This window comes from Puma concolor, chromosome C1 (assembly GCF_028749965.1).
Source record: "Puma concolor isolate L17-30 chromosome C1, mPumCon1.1.hap2, whole genome shotgun sequence".
NCBI classification, from domain to species: Eukaryota; Metazoa; Chordata; class Mammalia; order Carnivora; family Felidae; genus Puma; species Puma concolor.
In genome coordinates, this window is record NC_141674.1 from 96,666,223 (window position 1) to 96,683,328 (window position 17,106).

The 17,106-nt window shown below is 36.9% G+C and overlaps 1 protein-coding gene across 2 annotated transcripts in view; it reads left to right on the forward strand.

The window, feature by feature from the left end:
• Window positions 1-17,106, forward strand: part of CAPZA1 (capping actin protein of muscle Z-line subunit alpha 1) — a 50,104-nt gene that overhangs the window by 30,579 nt on the left and 2,419 nt on the right. For both annotated transcript variants that reach the window (XM_025912631.2, XM_086717855.1), the window contains exons 5-8: window positions 4,127-4,333; window positions 6,994-7,073; window positions 7,690-7,768; window positions 15,094-15,165. In XM_025912631.2, coding sequence (XP_025768416.1) covers window positions 4,127-4,333; window positions 6,994-7,073; window positions 7,690-7,768; window positions 15,094-15,165 — 438 coding nt within the window. The remainder of the gene's footprint in view (window positions 1-4,126; window positions 4,334-6,993; window positions 7,074-7,689; window positions 7,769-15,093; window positions 15,166-17,106) is intronic.

The window sequence follows — 17,106 nt, forward strand, 5'->3', positions numbered from 1 at the left end:
TTTTGGTTTATATTTTTGCTTAATTTTCTTAAGGAAAATAGATTAATTACAAGTATAAACAATAAGCAATACTGGAAAAAATGATAAATATTGCTTGCAATTGATATTGTATAATTTAATGTAATATAGACAAGTTATTGAAATAAGATCTGTGTCCAGATACATGTTATAAGACCATTCCCATACACCAGTAGTAGCCAGCTTAAAAATGTAGTCAAAAGGAGATGGCATTCTTAGCCATAACAACAGCAACAAAAAGCTATTACCTGGACATTAAAATAAGGAAAGATACATGAGTTATTAAAGAAGATGCCATAGGGGAGCCTGGCTGGCTCAGTTGGTAGAGCATGCGACTCTTGATCTCAGGGTTAGAAGTGTGAGACCCACATTGGGTGTAGAGATTACTTAAAAATAAAATGTTTTGAAAAATAAATAAAGTAGATGCCATAAAACATCACACACACAAAGGAAAAAAATTAAAAAGACAAAACCAAAGTAGATGCCACCCCTGCATATAATAAAAATCAACTACAGTGGGTTAACTATGTAGAGATTTTTGTCATGTAAGAAATCCGGAGGTAATATTTAGAGCTGTTATGAGCTGTTACTTGGTAGCTCCATGATGTCATCAGAGACCCACGTTGCTTCCAGCTCTCTATTCTGCCTTCCAGGTATTGTTTTCATTATCATGCTCTTAAGAGAGCCGCTCTATTTCAGGGCACTAAATCCATAGTTGTAGGAAGGAAGAAGGAGGAAGTTGGAAAAGGTGCTGGCCATTCCAGAAGCAACTTTCACTGATAAGTTATTGCCAGAACTCCTATCACTTTGTCATTCCTAGTGGGGAAGTATCATTTTTGTATTTGTATACACAGTCTTTTTGGAAACTTTTGGGGTTCTGTTAGTAAGGGAAAAGGAAAGAATGGTTATTGGATTGGAAACTAGCAGGAGTCTGCTATACAGTTCATACACACACACACACACACACACTTTAATCTGGGAAGTAAACGGGAAATTAGATTTAAATACAGGGTTTCTGAATAAGAAATATAAATAATATGGAAAGCTTATCTGAATAAGAAATATAAATGAGGGGCACTTGGGTGGCTCAGTTGGCTAGGCATCCGACTTCAGCTCAGGTCATGATCTCACAGTCTGTGGGTTCAAGTCCCACTTCAGGCTCTGTACTGACAGTTCAGAACCCAGAGCCTGCTTCTGTGTCTCCCTCTCTCTCTGCCCCTCCCCACCTTACGCTCTGTCTCTGTCTCTGAAAAATGAATAAACTGTAAAAAAAAAAAAAAAAAAAAAAAAGAATAAAAAAGGAAATATAAATGGTATGGAAATTTTGTTTTTCAAATAGATTTCATACAATTTCTATGAAAAATAGACCATACAGGATTATTCTGATCAGGAACAACAATGAAAAAAGACCAATGCTAGCAAACAAAGACACAAGGCAAGAATCAGAAAGCCCTTAAACGAAGTATCATAAAACAGAAAGGAAAAGGAAACAATTGATAAAATTTATGAGATTACTCTAACTTTGATTTCCAGTGCCAACTATACACTTAGATTAATTCCAGGTGGAGATTAAAGGTTAAATATTTTTTAAAACATAAAAATTTAGTAGGAAATGGAAAGAGAATCATTTAAGTAATGATGAAACATTAGAAAAGTTTATAAAAGAAAGTGACCTTTGTATAATGGGCTTAAAATAAGATTTTAAAAGAAGAAAATATGTGCCTCAAGCATAGTAAAGAGGTTATTCAAATACCTAAGGATGGGGGCGCCTGGGTGGCGCAGTCGGTTAAGCGTCCGACTTCAGCCAGGTCACGATCTCGCGGTTCGTGAGTTCGAGCCCCGCGTCAGGCTCTGGGCTGATGGCTCGGAGCCTGGAGCCTGTTTCCAATTCTGTGTCTCCCTCTCTCTCTGCCCCTCCCCCGTTCATGCTCTGTCTCTCTCTGTCCCCAAAATAAATAAACGTTGAAAAAAAAAAAAATTAAAAAAAAAAAAAAAAAAAAACAAATACCTAAGGATGATGCCAAGAGTTCAGTGAATAAATGAGCAACAGAAATGAACCATTTGCACCCAACTGGTTCAATTGCACCCAACTGAAATACAAAGCAAACTTGGAAAAGTGTTACATCGCCCAGAAATAGTAATTAAGGTAGTGCAGATTAAAATTTTAATGTGAACATATTTACTTTTTAATTACACAAGTTGCAGGATTGTGATGAGAAAGCTTTATGAGAGTAAGACTAAGGAAATAATCAAGCTTTTAAAGGGTAGTCTGATGATAAGGACATGAATCTCAAAACTAGGAATTCTTTCCAAAGAATTATTTTTAAGCAGAAGACTTTTTGTGGGAGAATTTATAGTGGCTTTCGATAGTGGAAATGGTAAGTAACTTAAACCTGCTTCAATTCAGGAGTGATTAAATATATTATGGTATGTCAATATTGTGAAATTATATGTAATTATTAAAAATGGTAAATGTGTCAAAAGACAAATGGCAAATTAGGGAAAAAATTGTGAAACTCGACACATGCAGAGTTTTATCTGCCTAATTAATAAAAAGAGTTCAACTAGAAAAAGACCAAATACCCAATAGAAAAGTGGGCAAAAGATAAGAATAGACTGTTCACAGAAGGGGAAATGACTTTTTAAAAGGTGAAAAGAAATTGCAGTTAAAATTTCTACTGATAGTGTGTTTGTAACTTGGTACCACACCCTATCTCTGATATAGGGCAGTTTGTCAGTCTCTAACAAAATTATGAATACGTTTACGCTTTGATCCAGTTGTCCCCTTTCAGAGAATTTACCTCACATGAGTACATGGCACATGTACATAATTGATACATAATGAACATACAAGGACATTTATTGCAATATTGTTCATAATAGTAAGAGATTGAAAACAACCCAACTATCCGTTAATAGAGGACTGGTTGAATAAATTTTTGTATAGCCATACAATGGAGCAGTATACAATTGTAAACCAAAAAACAAGGAAGTTCTCTGAGTATTCCTATGGAAAGATTTTCTAGGTATATTAAATTTAAAAAGTATAAAGTGAAACACAGTATAGTATGCTAGTTTTGTGTAAACTAAAAGGGTGGGTGGGTGCCTGGGTGGCTTAGTTGAGTGTGCGTGACTCTTGATCTCAGCTCAGGTCTTGATCTCAGGGTCGTGAATCTGTTGGGTCTGTGCTGGGGGTGAAGCCTACTTAAACAAACAAGTAAATAAATAGAATAAGTAATACATCTACATGGTTCAAAAATGGAAAAAAAATATATATATATAGTGAGATCTTTTTCTCATCTTTATCTCATATCCACCAAATTCCTAACAAATAAATGTCCCTTTCCTCATAAGGCAACTGATTTTTATTAATTTAGAGCAAGGGTCAGCAAGCTATGCATGGCAGGTACGACTTATTTTTGTAAATAAAGTTTTATTGAACACAGCCCTGCTTGCTTGTTTTTTGTATTGTCTATGGCTGCTTTCCTGCTAACATCAGAGTTGAGTAGGCACAACTGATTCTATGTCCAGAAAAGCTGAAAATATTTACTATCTGGCCCTTTACAGAAAAAATTTGCCAATCCCTGATATATTCTTCCAGCGTTTCTATTTTACAAATATTACCTATTTTAAATGCTAAGTATAATGACTAGAAAAGGTTTATGAAATATGTGGAAAAAAAGGATATTAAAATGTATAGAGAAGTTACTGTTGCAGCTATGTATAAAGTATATACATTGGCAAAACATTAGACAGAAACCAAGAAATGAAGGATAGGTTGGAGAAATGTGGTTTTAGAGCTGATTTAACCCTAAACGTAATATTTTTATAAGAGTAAAAATGTGACTTAAGGGGTAGCTGGCTGGCTCAGTTGGTAGAGCATGCTGCTCTTAACCTTAGAGTCATGAATTCAAGCCCCACCTTGGGGGTGGAGTTTACTTAAAAAGTTAAATTTTTTAAAAATGTGACTTGATTGAAAAATCAGTATGAAAGAGAAATCTGAGTAAATGAAAAGTTAACTGTCTTCAGAATTTTTATTTGTTTTGTTAAATTTGACAAGAACTTTTTTTTTACAGAGTTACTCATATTTATAATTATTCTTTGGAAGGTCTTAATTACAGAACATGGTGACCTGGGTAATAGCAGATTTTTAGATCCAAGAAACAAAATTTCCTTTAAGTTTGACCATCTACGGAAAGAAGCAAGTGACCCCCAGCCAGAGGACGTAGATGGAGGTCTGAAGTCTTGGAGAGAATCCTGTGACAGTGCTTTAAGGGCCTATGTGAAAGATCATTATTCCAACGGCTTCTGTACTGTTAAGTATCTGCCTGCTTCATTATTAGAGATGTTTTATTTTCTACATTTACCTTATCCTTTGTGGGCTTTGGCTAGCCAAACATCACTTCTTAGAGTCTCCTCTGCATTTTATTCTCCTCTGCATTTTTGAAGGGGTATAAATGGACAATTTTATATGGAAAATTCTTTAACATCTTTAGTTTAGACATAAGTAAATAAATTTAGATTGTCAAGACAGCTATTGCCACATTCATGACTTTTTAGTATAGGCCTTTTTACAGAAAGCTACTTATATAGTTTAGATGCTTTCACTGGATCGTCAAAACTATTTGAATTTTTTTTAATCAAGAGTAATTTGACTTTTTTTTTTTTTTACACTGATGTTAAAATGTGGCTCTATCATGATTTTTCCTTTGTAAGGTTGTGAATACGATTAAGAAAAATGTCTGTTAGAATATTTTCAATATTTAACGATGATGAGTTAAATGGCGATAATAGAATATTGGGTAAGAGCCCTTATTTTGAAGCCATACTAACTGGTTTGATCCTAGTCTTGCCACTTAATTAGTTCTGTGACTTTGTTAACATGTCTGCCTCAATTCTTTTCACCTATAAAATGGAAATAATAGTTCTTACCTCATAGGATGTTGTGAGGATTGAATGAAGTAATTACTCATATAAAATGCCTGGAAAATGTCTGGCACAAAGGAAGTTCTGCATAAGTGTTGAATATCATTATTATTACATGTTTTTTATTTTTTAAATGATGGAGAAAACCCATTATGGTGGATAATTACAGTTGATATTACAAAGGAAGACATGGCATACTCTTTTAGAAATTGGCTTTGCAATCCTAAATATACTTTCAACTTCTCATTTGTTATGTATTTAAAGTTTGACACTACTCATTCTTATTTTGGAGGGCCTCCACACCAAGTAACCTCACGTGCCATTTTCTCACTGTCTCTGCCAACAAATGAGCTACAGAAAGCCGTCAAATTGTTCTGACAGTGTCTGTTGTACCCCAAATGTCTTATATCCTCAGAGCTGTCCTGCTTGGTGGTAATTCTTGATTTCATCTCAATATTTCCCATAATGTTTTCAATATAGTGTGTTCCAATTCATTCCCATTGTCCTTAGGCATCTGTCTGATCCCCCACATATTAGTAAGACTGACATGAAATCTTTCGCTGCTTTCCACACTCAGCAGTGTTCCCTCTCTTCCACTGTACTTCAATCTTAGAAAGGGGGATCCTTATTCTTGATCTTATACTATCCTGTCTGATACATATCTCTTTAAATATTTTTATTTCTCTTCTTAAGGAGAACAAACTTTTCCTCAGTCATAATTTCCATCAGTTACTTTTCTTCTTCTCTTTCTACCTTGCTCTTCCTCCCTCTTCTTCACTTCCTTTCTTCCCTCATTTCTCTCTACTATGTAACCAAACCTGGGAACATTCTGCTCCTACTAGTGTCATTTCCTCATTATGTATCTACTTCTTAACCCTGTGAATTTTGGCTTCAGTCTTTAGTCTATAGAAACTGTTCTCTGAGTTTACTAATGGTTCCTGAATTGCCTCAGTATCTTTTTCTTTGTCCTTGACTTCTTCATGGCATTTCACACTGAGACCATCCAACTACTTACCTTTTGCTTAGACTGCTCTGTCAGCACCCTCTACTCATTCTCAGTTTGTCTCTATTTCTTTTCTTCTCCCCTACCTTTGTAAATGTAGGCATTCCCCACTGCTCTATTTCTCTTTCTTGAAAACTCATGGTTTATTTAATATAGGGAAAGTATACATGTGGAAATATTTTGTGGACTATAAAGTTCTTCTATTTATTTTTTTTCCTTTTCCTTGGGATTGCATTTCTGTTCACCTCTCCTACATTAAGGAACAGTTGGGGCTTCTGACTACTAGCTGCACATCTCTATCTGAATTTCCCAATTTGTTAATGATACTACTGTCTATCTGGTCATCCCAGTATGCAAGCACTTTGGCTCTTTCCCCTTTTCTGTCCTTCACTTGCAGTGTATTGTTAGACTTGATTATGCTTTTGCACCCTGATACCCACTGATACTACCCTGACTTTTTGCCTAGATTAATGCTCTGGCCTCCTAACCAACTTTAGCTTTTCCTCTACTTTAGCCTGTATACCAGTATTAATTATTCTCCCAAAACAATAGTGCCTGGTATGTTGTTTTGGTGTCTGTCCTGTAGAATAATGTCCATACTTCTTACCTTCTATCTATCACTGTGGGATTTATATCTTCTATCCTCTATTGTCACCCACTTCAGTTAGTCCACTTCACACGTACTGTCTAACCTGAAAGCACTAATTGCCGTTCACTGAACAAGCCCCCAGTTTCCTGTCTGAAGAGTTTACTCATCTTTCCTCTCAGTCTCTGCCTATGAGAATCTCACCTGTCTTGTAAGGCCCAGTCCAACTGTCACCTCCCTTGTACCCCAAATCAGGAGCAGTACTGCCTTCTGCAGTCATTGTGCCAGTGTCTCCTGTGGAACTAAACATGTTCTGTTCTGTGTTTGTATCCCATGAAGTCTTGTGAGTTACCTGATTCTTTGTCTCCTCCGAGGATTTAGCATGCTGTTTTTGTACAGTGTTTGGCATTTAGGTTAAATGTGTTTTCAGAGGCTAACTTTTTTTTTTGTTTAACAATAGGTTTATGCTAAAACTATAGATGGGCAACAGACCATTATTGCGTGTATTGAAAGCCACCAGTTTCAGCCTAAAAACTTCTGGTAAGAAAGTAGATGTTCTCTTCTATTTGTGTCTTAACTTCTGTTGGGAAGAAAACAAACCAGTAGTTGAAACTTGGTTTTTAATCTAACTAGTTTAGAATAAGTTATTTGACTGAGAGGCTTCAGTTCCCCATCTGCAAAATGAGGGGTTTAGACGTGAACATTTAGATTCCTTTCAATGCCAAGATTTTATAATCTTGTCTTTTTAAAAAATGCTCTTCTATTGAGTGAGAATAAGTGATTGGTTAAGAAAGTGCCCAGTGGAAAATCTGAGTTTTACTTGGGTTTAGTTAATAATACTTGAGTTAATTGCAAAACTCAGCAGCCCATCTAGCTGTTTGTGGAAGAGCCTACCATGAATAGTATAAGCATGGTTTTCTGTTCCATGATTGAAAAATGAAAGTCAGAATAACTTTAAAAAACTTACGTTTAGACACTTGGATACAAACTTGTATTTGAGTAGACAGAGCCTTGGATTTGTCAAACTAGAAATGATTTGTTTCTTTTTGGTTTTGGTTTTGTTTTTTTTCTCTTTCCCAAATTCTCTCCCTCAGTAGCAAATCACCTCTTTGTTGTGCTTATTGCTAACTCTTCAGCCTTGTGTGTGTTTTAATAGGAATGGTCGTTGGAGATCAGAGTGGAAGTTCACCATCACACCACCTACAGCCCAGGTGGTTGGAGTACTTAAGATTCAGGTGAGATCCCCATGTGTTAATAGGCCATGTTAAAATGTCACATCTTCAGGGGCGCCTGGGTGGCGCAGTCGATTAAGCGTCCGACTTCAGCCAGGTCACGATCTCGCGGTCCGTGAGTTCGAGCCCCTCAGGCTCTGGGCTGATGGCTCAGAGCCTGGAGCCTGTTTCCGATTCTGTGTCTCCCTCTCTTTCTGCCCCTCCCCCGTTCATGCTCTGTCTCTCTCTGTCCCAAAAAAAAATAAATAAACGTTGAAAAAAAAATTAAAAAAAAAAAAAGTCACATCTTCAAAACAAACATGCAAGTTGGTATTTGTTCTGGTATTCGAAATAAGGAACAACTATATGTAGATGCAACCTGATGGTAGTAAATAGAAATAGAAGCCTCCTTCATGGGGAAATGGTTAAGCAGAGCTATTCTGGGTTGATAAAGGATAGTCATATGGCATGTACTGCTTGCTTATTATTTTTCTCTTTCAAAGATAACAAGATTTTTCCAGGAATTATCAAATAGTAGTTCTAAGAAAGAAGAAAATAAATGATTATTAAGAAGTGACTAAATAGCAGCTGCTGTGACTTACTTAGGGTCTCTCGTATATGTTAGCCCATGTAAGTGTGTATGTGCATGTACATATAAAACATAATTCTTAACTTTGAAGACAGCTACATGAATGGGATTGTTTTGTTTTTTTACAGTAATGACAGTAGGTTGTATTATCAAGTAAATAAAACAGAGGAACTAGAGCGAATGACCAAGTGTCATCGTGTATGGAATATAAGTAACCAAGCAGAGTAGATTTCCAGTGCTGGTGTCAGAACAGATAGGCAGGTGAATAAGGAGCTTTTGGATGCCTGTCTCGATCGGAGTCTTCTGATATCCTAGCAGAGGTTTGAAATTCAAATTCAGGGTGATTGAATTCTTAAGCCCAGCCAACTCTCAGGTAGGATTAAACAGTTACTGATACCTGAGATCAGTACCTAATCATACTTCTATTATATTGTGTTAAGTCTTACTTTCAAAACAATTAGCAAGAGCTGCCTTTCTTAATGATATAATTTAATCAAAATATATATGATACATGTCATCTGTACCCGCTCTTTTCAGGATAGCTTCCTGCTACAAGTAGCAGTAACTTGTTTCCTGGGAGCTCTTCCTAGCCACAGGAGCATGCCAACTCAGATGAGGCAAGCTGAAAATGTTAAGTTCACAGCTCTGGAGCAGCCCTTAGTGCCATACAAGAGTTGGTAGATAAATATGCCAGTTTCCTCACCCATCAGGTGGGACAACTCTGAAGTATGTTCTCCTTAGTCTTCCAGAGTCCAGGACCCACAGCTGTCTGTGGGTCATTAATGGTCATCTCTGGGTTCATTAATGCACCCATAACACTTTCCTCCCTTCTGTGTCTTACTACCTCAGCCCTTACTAGCCTTTCTTGAGATTACCTCCCAAGTAAACCACCTCCTCTTAAATCTTAATCATGGGGTCTGCTTCTGGGGGAACCCAAGCTAAGACAACATATATTGCTCTATTTCTGTTTAATCATATATATGAGTAGCCTAATGCTTTAGATCTCCTGTAACTATGGCATCAGCATTAACTTGGCAGCTTACTATAAATTTATGTAGGTAACTTGATTTTTCTTCCAGAAGGAGATAATTACTTGTGTTTCAGCTTTGCCAATGCAAACCTAAATTAAGAGTACATATCATAAAGGGTAATAGTTTCTGATAAGGCTTAAAACAAGGGCCACTACCCGGACCTCATGTATACCTTTTAACCAGATTGTCTGATCACACCTTGGTGAAGGGCTTGCTTCTTCTACAGATCTTTTAAAAATCAGAGTGAGAATTACTTGGAAGAGTCACTAAGAGATGTAGACCTTTGGTTATTCTGTAGGCAAAAGGGTAGTTCTGGGAAGTCAACAGTTTCTGAGGATTTATGTTGATGATAGTCATGTTGAAATTTTTATTAGCAGCTGAGACCTAGAAAGGTTTTTGTTGCTTTTGGCAACTTTGAAGCTGGGGAGATCCTAGCCAAGGCAAGGATATCCGATCTCATTGTCCTCTCAGCCCTTTGACTCCTCCCCCAAGCACCCCAGTAAAATGGTTTGTTCCCTTGCCTGCCCCCTCCCCCACCACAAAAAGAGTTTTTGTTTTAAAACAGAGTTTGGGGCACCTGGCTGGCCCAGTCAAGTGGAGCACGCAACTCTTGATCCTGGGGTTGTAATTGAAGCCCTGCATTAGGTATAGAGATTTATTTAAAAATAAAATCTTAAAATTTTTTTTAAATTAAAAAAGATAAACAGAGCTTAAGTTTATCATTTATGTATTAGATAATGAAATCAATATTTTTAGAATTTTCAATTGAGTTTATAAACAGCAAGACTTGGTGGTATTCCTATTCATGTCCTAGTTCTTAAGAAACATGATAGGGGGCGCCCTGGTGGCTCAATGGTTAAGCTCCGACTCTTGATTTCAGCTCAGGTCACTGTCTGATGGTTTGTGATTTTGAGCCCCAAGTTGGGTTCTATGTAGGCATCATGGAGCCTGCTTGAGATTCTCTCCTTCCCTCTCTCTTTCTGCCCCTCCTCTGCTCGCGTGCTCTCTCTTTGAAAATAAATAAACATTAAAAAATTTTTCAAAAAAACTATGATAGAAATTCAAACCAATTGCATAGTCTTTATTCTTGGACAAAAAAAGATGTGCCCTGCATAATTCCTTCCTTCAAATGGGTTCTGAGATGCCTGTCTCAAATATATAAGTCCTTGTTTCTTTTCTGGACAGAGCTTTGTTTTGTTTAAAAAAAAATTTTTTTAATGTTTATTTCTGAGAGAGAGAGCATAAGCAGGGGAGGGGCAGAGAGAGAGGAAGACACAGAATCTGAAGCAGGCTCCAGGCTCTGAGCTGTCAGCACAGAGCCTGATGCGAGGCTCAAACTCACAAACCATGAGATCATGACCTGAGCCAAAGTTGGATGCTTAACTGACTGAGCCACCCAGGTGCCTCCCCATAGAGCTCTGTTTTTTGAATATCCCCCATCTTGTTCGTATTCACTGCTCTTCCTAGTGTTCTTTTCAGCCTCTGGACTTTTCAGTTTCTTAGTTTAAAATGATCAAACAAAATAGTGTTTGGGTGTGACCCACTTGTGTTTTGAACATCCTTGTCCAGGTATTGTGGGCAGGCCAGAACTAAAGACCCTGAGGGGGTCCCACAGGACCAAGAGAGTTCTTGGCTTCACATAGGACAGAAATCAAACTCTAGCCAGGGGAAAGTGAGAGCAGAGTTTATTGAATGACATAAGTGATACAGTATAGCAGATGGAATGTCTGGGAGACTCAAAAGGAAAAGTGAGTCTCCCTATCACTTGGGGTTAGGGATTTATATTGGAAAGGGATCATGTTCCAGGGTACATGTTCCATCAGGAATCCAGGGTAGGGTCCAATCAAAGGTGAGTGCCAGGTGAACAATAGGTGTTAGTCCATAAATCACCGAAGGTAAGAGTGTATTGATGCCACTGTTGACCAGAGTTTGTTCAAAGGTAATGTTCTGGAACATGCTGGGGATCTAATTCTTCTTAGATGTTAGCAGCTGTTTGGGGGCCTAGGATGAAACTTAGAGAATGATTAACTGTCTTGTTTCCCCCTTGGAGTGGGAACAAAGCTTCTTTGGTTTACTCAGATGCAAAATACAGAACATGAGTGAGTGGAACTTAAAGAAACAGCAGAAATGGAGCCTTTCAAGAATGGAATCCCTTCAGTTTCCCTATCTCACTTGTCTATTGGAACTTTAACCTTTATATGTCATTATTAGCCAGGTCTTTTTTTCCTCAGATCTTTGCTGTTGTGATTCTTGTGTGTAGGTATTATAGGCATTTATCAACTCCCTGCTTCTCCAGTGTATTCTTAAATTGTCTTTTTCTCTTCAACCTCCTTTAGAAAGCCAAAAGATGAAATTTAAGGGTTTGGAGAGGGTATGGAAAGTCTGTGGTTTCTCTTGCCCATCTGGACAGAGCCAGCTATTTTTGTTCCCTTAAACAAGTTTCTGTAGTCGATTCATGTTGCCCAGGGAAGGCCTTTTGTTGCTAATAGGATCATGGTTTCTGCCTCGATGAAGGCTTGGCTGTTTTAATCCCCCTCTAATGATATTTTAGAAGAGTTAAGTCCCTAATGAGACACTTTATTTCTCCCTGGATGAGGGAATTTCTAATTTTTTGACAAAACTTAACAGTGGGAGGTATTAGGCATGTTAGATATGGTTTTAGTTCTGGAATTCGACCTAATTCATATTCTAGCTCCTTTTTTTACTAGATATGTGAACATGGATAAGTTATTAAACTGCCTCAATGGGAATGCAAGCTGGTGCAGCCACTCTGGAAAACAGTATGGAGGTTCCTCAAAAAACTAAAAATAAAACTACCCTACGATGCAGCAATTGCACTACTAGGCATTTATCCAAGGGATACAGGTGTGCTGTTTCGAAGGGACACATGCCACCCCCGTGTTTATAGCAGCACTATCAACAATAGCCAAATTATGGAAAGAGCCCTAATGTCCCATCGATGGATGAATGGATAAAGATGTGGTGTATATATATATACAATGGAGTATTACTCGGCAATCAAAATGAATGAAATCTTGCCATTTGCAACTGCGTGGATGGAACTGGAGGGTATTATGCTAAGTGAAATTAGTCAGAGAAAGACAAAAATCATATGACTTCACTCATATGAAGACTTTAAGAGACAAAACAGATGAACATAAGGGAAGGGAAACAAAAATAATAAAAAAACAGGGAGGGGGACAAAGCAGAAGAGACTCATAAATATGGAGAACAAACTGAGGGTTGCTGGAGGGGTTGTGGGAGTGGGGATGGACTAAATGGGTAAGGGGCATTAAGGAATCTACTCCTGAAATCATTGTTGCACTATATGCTAACTAATTTGGATGTAAATTTAAAAAAATAAAAAATAAAACAAGTTAAAAAAACTAATTAATTACAAAAAATAAAGACATTCTTTCAGATTGAAAAATATATATATTAGGAAAGAAGGAAACAGAAGTTTTACTTTTAGAGATACTCTAGGTGCTACTGGATTTCATCTTTCAGACTTGCTTTCCTTTATGGATCTGTTAGTTATTCAGTAAATCCCATCAGTCTATGTAATATTTTAATTGTATAAAATTCCTTTGTGACTTTAAAAAAAAAATCTTCTTCTAAAAATAATAATAATCGGGGCACCTGTGTGGCTCAGTCGGTTAAGCAGCCGACTTTGGCTCAGGTCATGATCTCGCGGTCCATGAGTTCGAGCCCCGCGTTTTCAGATTCTGTTTCAGATTCTGTGTCTCCCTCTCTCTGACCCTCCCCCATTCATGCTCTGTCTCTCTCTGTCTCAAAAATAAACGTTAAAAAAAAAAAGGTTTTTTAAATAATAATAATCTATTTTTTTCTTTCCAGTCTGCTATGTTCTGAATGTTTGTGTTTCCCTACAATTCATTATGTTGAAATTATAACCCCTACAGATGATGATATTAGTAGGTGGGATCTTTGGGAGGTGCTCAAGTCATGAGGGTAGAAACCTCATCAGTAGGAATGGTGCCTTATAAAAGAAGTTCCAGAAAGATCCCTAGCCCCTTCCATCATGTAGAGATACAGAGAAAAGAAGCCTGCAATGAACCACCTGATCATGCTGGCACTTTGGTATCAGACTTTCCATCCCTAGAACTATGAGTAATAAGTTTCTGGTATGTATAAAAAAAAAACAAACTGCCTCAAGCTTCAGTTTTCTCATCTGTAAAATAGGAATAACAATGGTCCCTATTTCAGAGTTTTTGTAAAGATTGAATAAGATAATGTAAGTAATAACTAAAACATTTAGCATAGTGTTTAACATGAAGTAAGGACTCAATAAATAATAGTCATAGTAGTGCAGGGTATATAGTTCCTTTCTTCTTTACTTCTGCTTTATCTCTAAAAACATTCCTTTTTATCCACATTATCTCCTGTTATGGGTGCCTGGCTGGCTCAGTAGGTAGTGCATGCGACTCTTGATCTTGGGGACTCCTGAACATGGGTTCAAGTCCCATGTTGGGTGTAGAGATTACTTAAAAAAGTAAATAAAATCTTTAAAAACAAAAACAAAGCAAAACAAAAATAGCTCCTGGTAACCTGGACTAGATGAAGGAAACAGGCAGTACCTGGACTACTGTTCTAGCATTATGCCCCCAGTTTCGGCTCCCTCCGCTTTATTTTCTTCGTAGCACAAATGGTAATCTTTTTAAAACATTTCCTTTTCCCTGAGTCCCAGTCACCTTTAAATAGGATAAAGTCTGGACTCTTAACATGGTTTATAAGGCAGTTTGCTTCACAGTCTCTCTCCAGCTGGCTTCATAGCACTGTCTCTTGCCACATTCCCCTCCACACTTAACTCATTTGCAGTGAGTTCTTTGTTCTTTCCTAAACCATTCTCTTGTACTTCTCTTATCCCCTTGCTAGATGCCCTTCTCTACTTGTCCATTTAGGTGACAACTCCTATTTTCAAAACCTTGTTCAGATGCACTTAACAAAAGGAAACCCTCATCCTATTTTATATGACCAGTTTGTAGCCTTGTTAAGGTGACTGGAGCTATCTTGTAAGTTGCCAAAACTTCCTGAGTCTTAACATGTCTTTGCTTAGTCTGGCTCTTATGTATCCCTCCTTCTTGCTAATTGGTCTCATAATTGTAGCACCCCACTTTACCTTATATCCTCAGAACTGCTTTTGTCTTGCTTTTTTGTAAGCTAATTTACTAGTAGGATATTTGTTTTTTCAATTTGTCTTTAACTGTCAAGTCAGTTTTTCCTGCACTTGGTCAGATCTGCTTACCAGTATTGATGATTATATATATGGAGAGATGTGTAAGGAATTAGGATCCATTAAAATTCCTTGGTTTTCACAGAGAAAAACTAATGTCCAGTGATTTTATTTGAATTCTTTTAATCTTTTAATATTGCTAAGAGTGGAATCTTATTTAAGATCTTTGTATTTACAATACTTAGCACAATGCCTGGAATGCAATAAGCACAAAATAAATATTTGTTGAACTTAATAACCAGTTTCCCCTGCTTAAAAAAAAAAGTGAGAATTCTTAAAATTTAGTGTTCTGTGAATTTTAAGCACCATTGTAAGTTACAATTGATCATACTAATATTTTTTTCGGTGTTGGTAAAGATTGGTGATGACGTAAAAAAAAAAAAAAAGATTGGGAGTGGCTTAAGGCATGGATATGTACCTTAGCAGTGGGTTTTTATATGAACTACACATAAACTTGCTCAACCATTGTCTCACACAGGTTCACTATTATGAAGATGGCAATGTTCAGTTGGTTAGTCATAAAGATGTACAGGATTCAGTAACTGTTTCGGTGAGTGTGGAGTATTTAATATGTCTCACTTGTGTCTTTTCTTTAAAAAATTGATTTTGATCCTGAGATACCTGGGTGGCTCAGTTGGTTATGTGTCTGACTTCAGTTCAGGTCATGATCTCATGGTTCCTGAGTTCAAGCCCCATATCTGGTTCTGTGCTGAGAGCTCAGAGCCTGGAGCCTACTTCAGATTCTGTGTCTCCCTCTCTCTCTGCTCTCCCCCACTTATGCTCTGTCTCCCTCTCTCAAAAATAAACAAACATCAAAAAAAAATTTTTTTTAAAACAGCACAATAAAAAAAATTTTTATTTTGATCCTGACTACTGATTCTGCCACTAGAAATTCAGTTTGTTTTCAGTGCTTTGATTTTGGCAGCTTATAAAAGCATGTAATCAACCAGCTATATTAGTTCACAGTCTTTGACTAAATGTAATAGAGTATATAATTACATAATATAAAACACAGTGTAACATAACATGATATAATGCCAAATAGTGATAATGGCTTTATTCAAACATCTTTCACTTTCTCTGTTTCTCAATTGTGAGATTTACTCAAGGACAGCAATATCTTCAGTCAGTAAATACTATGAGGAAGGAAAGTTTGCCAACAAATCTTATAGGGCTACATTTATATCACTAGAGAAGCCAAACATTTTTAGGAATATTCAACTAAAACGTGTTGTTCTGGAGTGCCTGGTTGGCTCAGTCAGTTAAGCATCCGACTTTGGCTCAGGCCATGATCTCCAGGTTCGTGAGTTCGAGCCCCACGTCAGGCTCTGTGGTGACAGCTCCAGGAGTCTGGAGCCTGCTTCAGATTTTGTGTCTCCCTATCTCTCTGCCCCTTCCCCCCACCTCTTTTGCTCTCTCTCTCAAAAGTATAAACATTAAAAAAATAGATATTATATATTTGTGTATATTTATATATATACACATACACATATATATATAAAATTTGTTCAGACAATAATACTATATGTGTGTGTGTGTGTGTATATATATATATATATATATATATATATATATATATATATATATGGTGTTCTATACCTGGAAAGAAGGGACATAATTTTTTTGCATTCTCAGTGCTCCTTTTTATTCCTAGAAATTATTGAGCACCTTCAGATAGCTTTTGTTTGAGGTGCCTGGCTGGCTTAGTATGGCATGTGATGCCTGATCTTGGGGTTGTGAGTTCAAGCCCCACATTGGGTGTGGACCTTCTAATAAAAAAAAATCATAAAAACAAACAAACTAGCTAGCTTTGTTTATGTATGTTGTATCTACATTTACTTTATTAGAAATTAAAACTGAGAAATGTTAAATATATTTGTTAATTTAAAATAACAGTAACAAACCCATTACTTGCTGGCCTAAATAGCATTTTCATGGAAAAAGAACTATATTTTCCAAACCAAAAAAAAAAATTAGTGCAAAGAATGGCATTCACTTACAGTTTTACAAATTGTATAGTGTCTGACTTAATAAAAGACCACTGGATTCCCATATGTGCCCACACATTCCATTAGCCGTCAGAGTGATGAAGCCATCACACATCTTGTAGCTTCTGTGGACCTGCATTATGCACACTTGAGAGTGTGAGTGGGAAAGCAAATGACTTGTCTTAGCATTGCTGTGAAAACAAGATAGTTTTTACCATTTGAAAGAGTCTGGGAACTGCTGCCCTAGGCAGTAAATCTTAGCTTTTACCTATATTTTTGTTGTACCTAATGATGAAAGGAAGAGAGAGGATGAGAAATGAACCACAGTGAAAAGGATACGTTTAGTTAATATGGTACCTGAATCATGTAAAGCAAAATGTATTGGTTGATTTAACATCACAAGTGGCAGATAGAGGAGTATATGAGTTTAACATATGTGGCTGATATTGGTGAGGGCATTGTGTATATCATCTTAAACCAGAGATATTTTCAAGGCATAAACA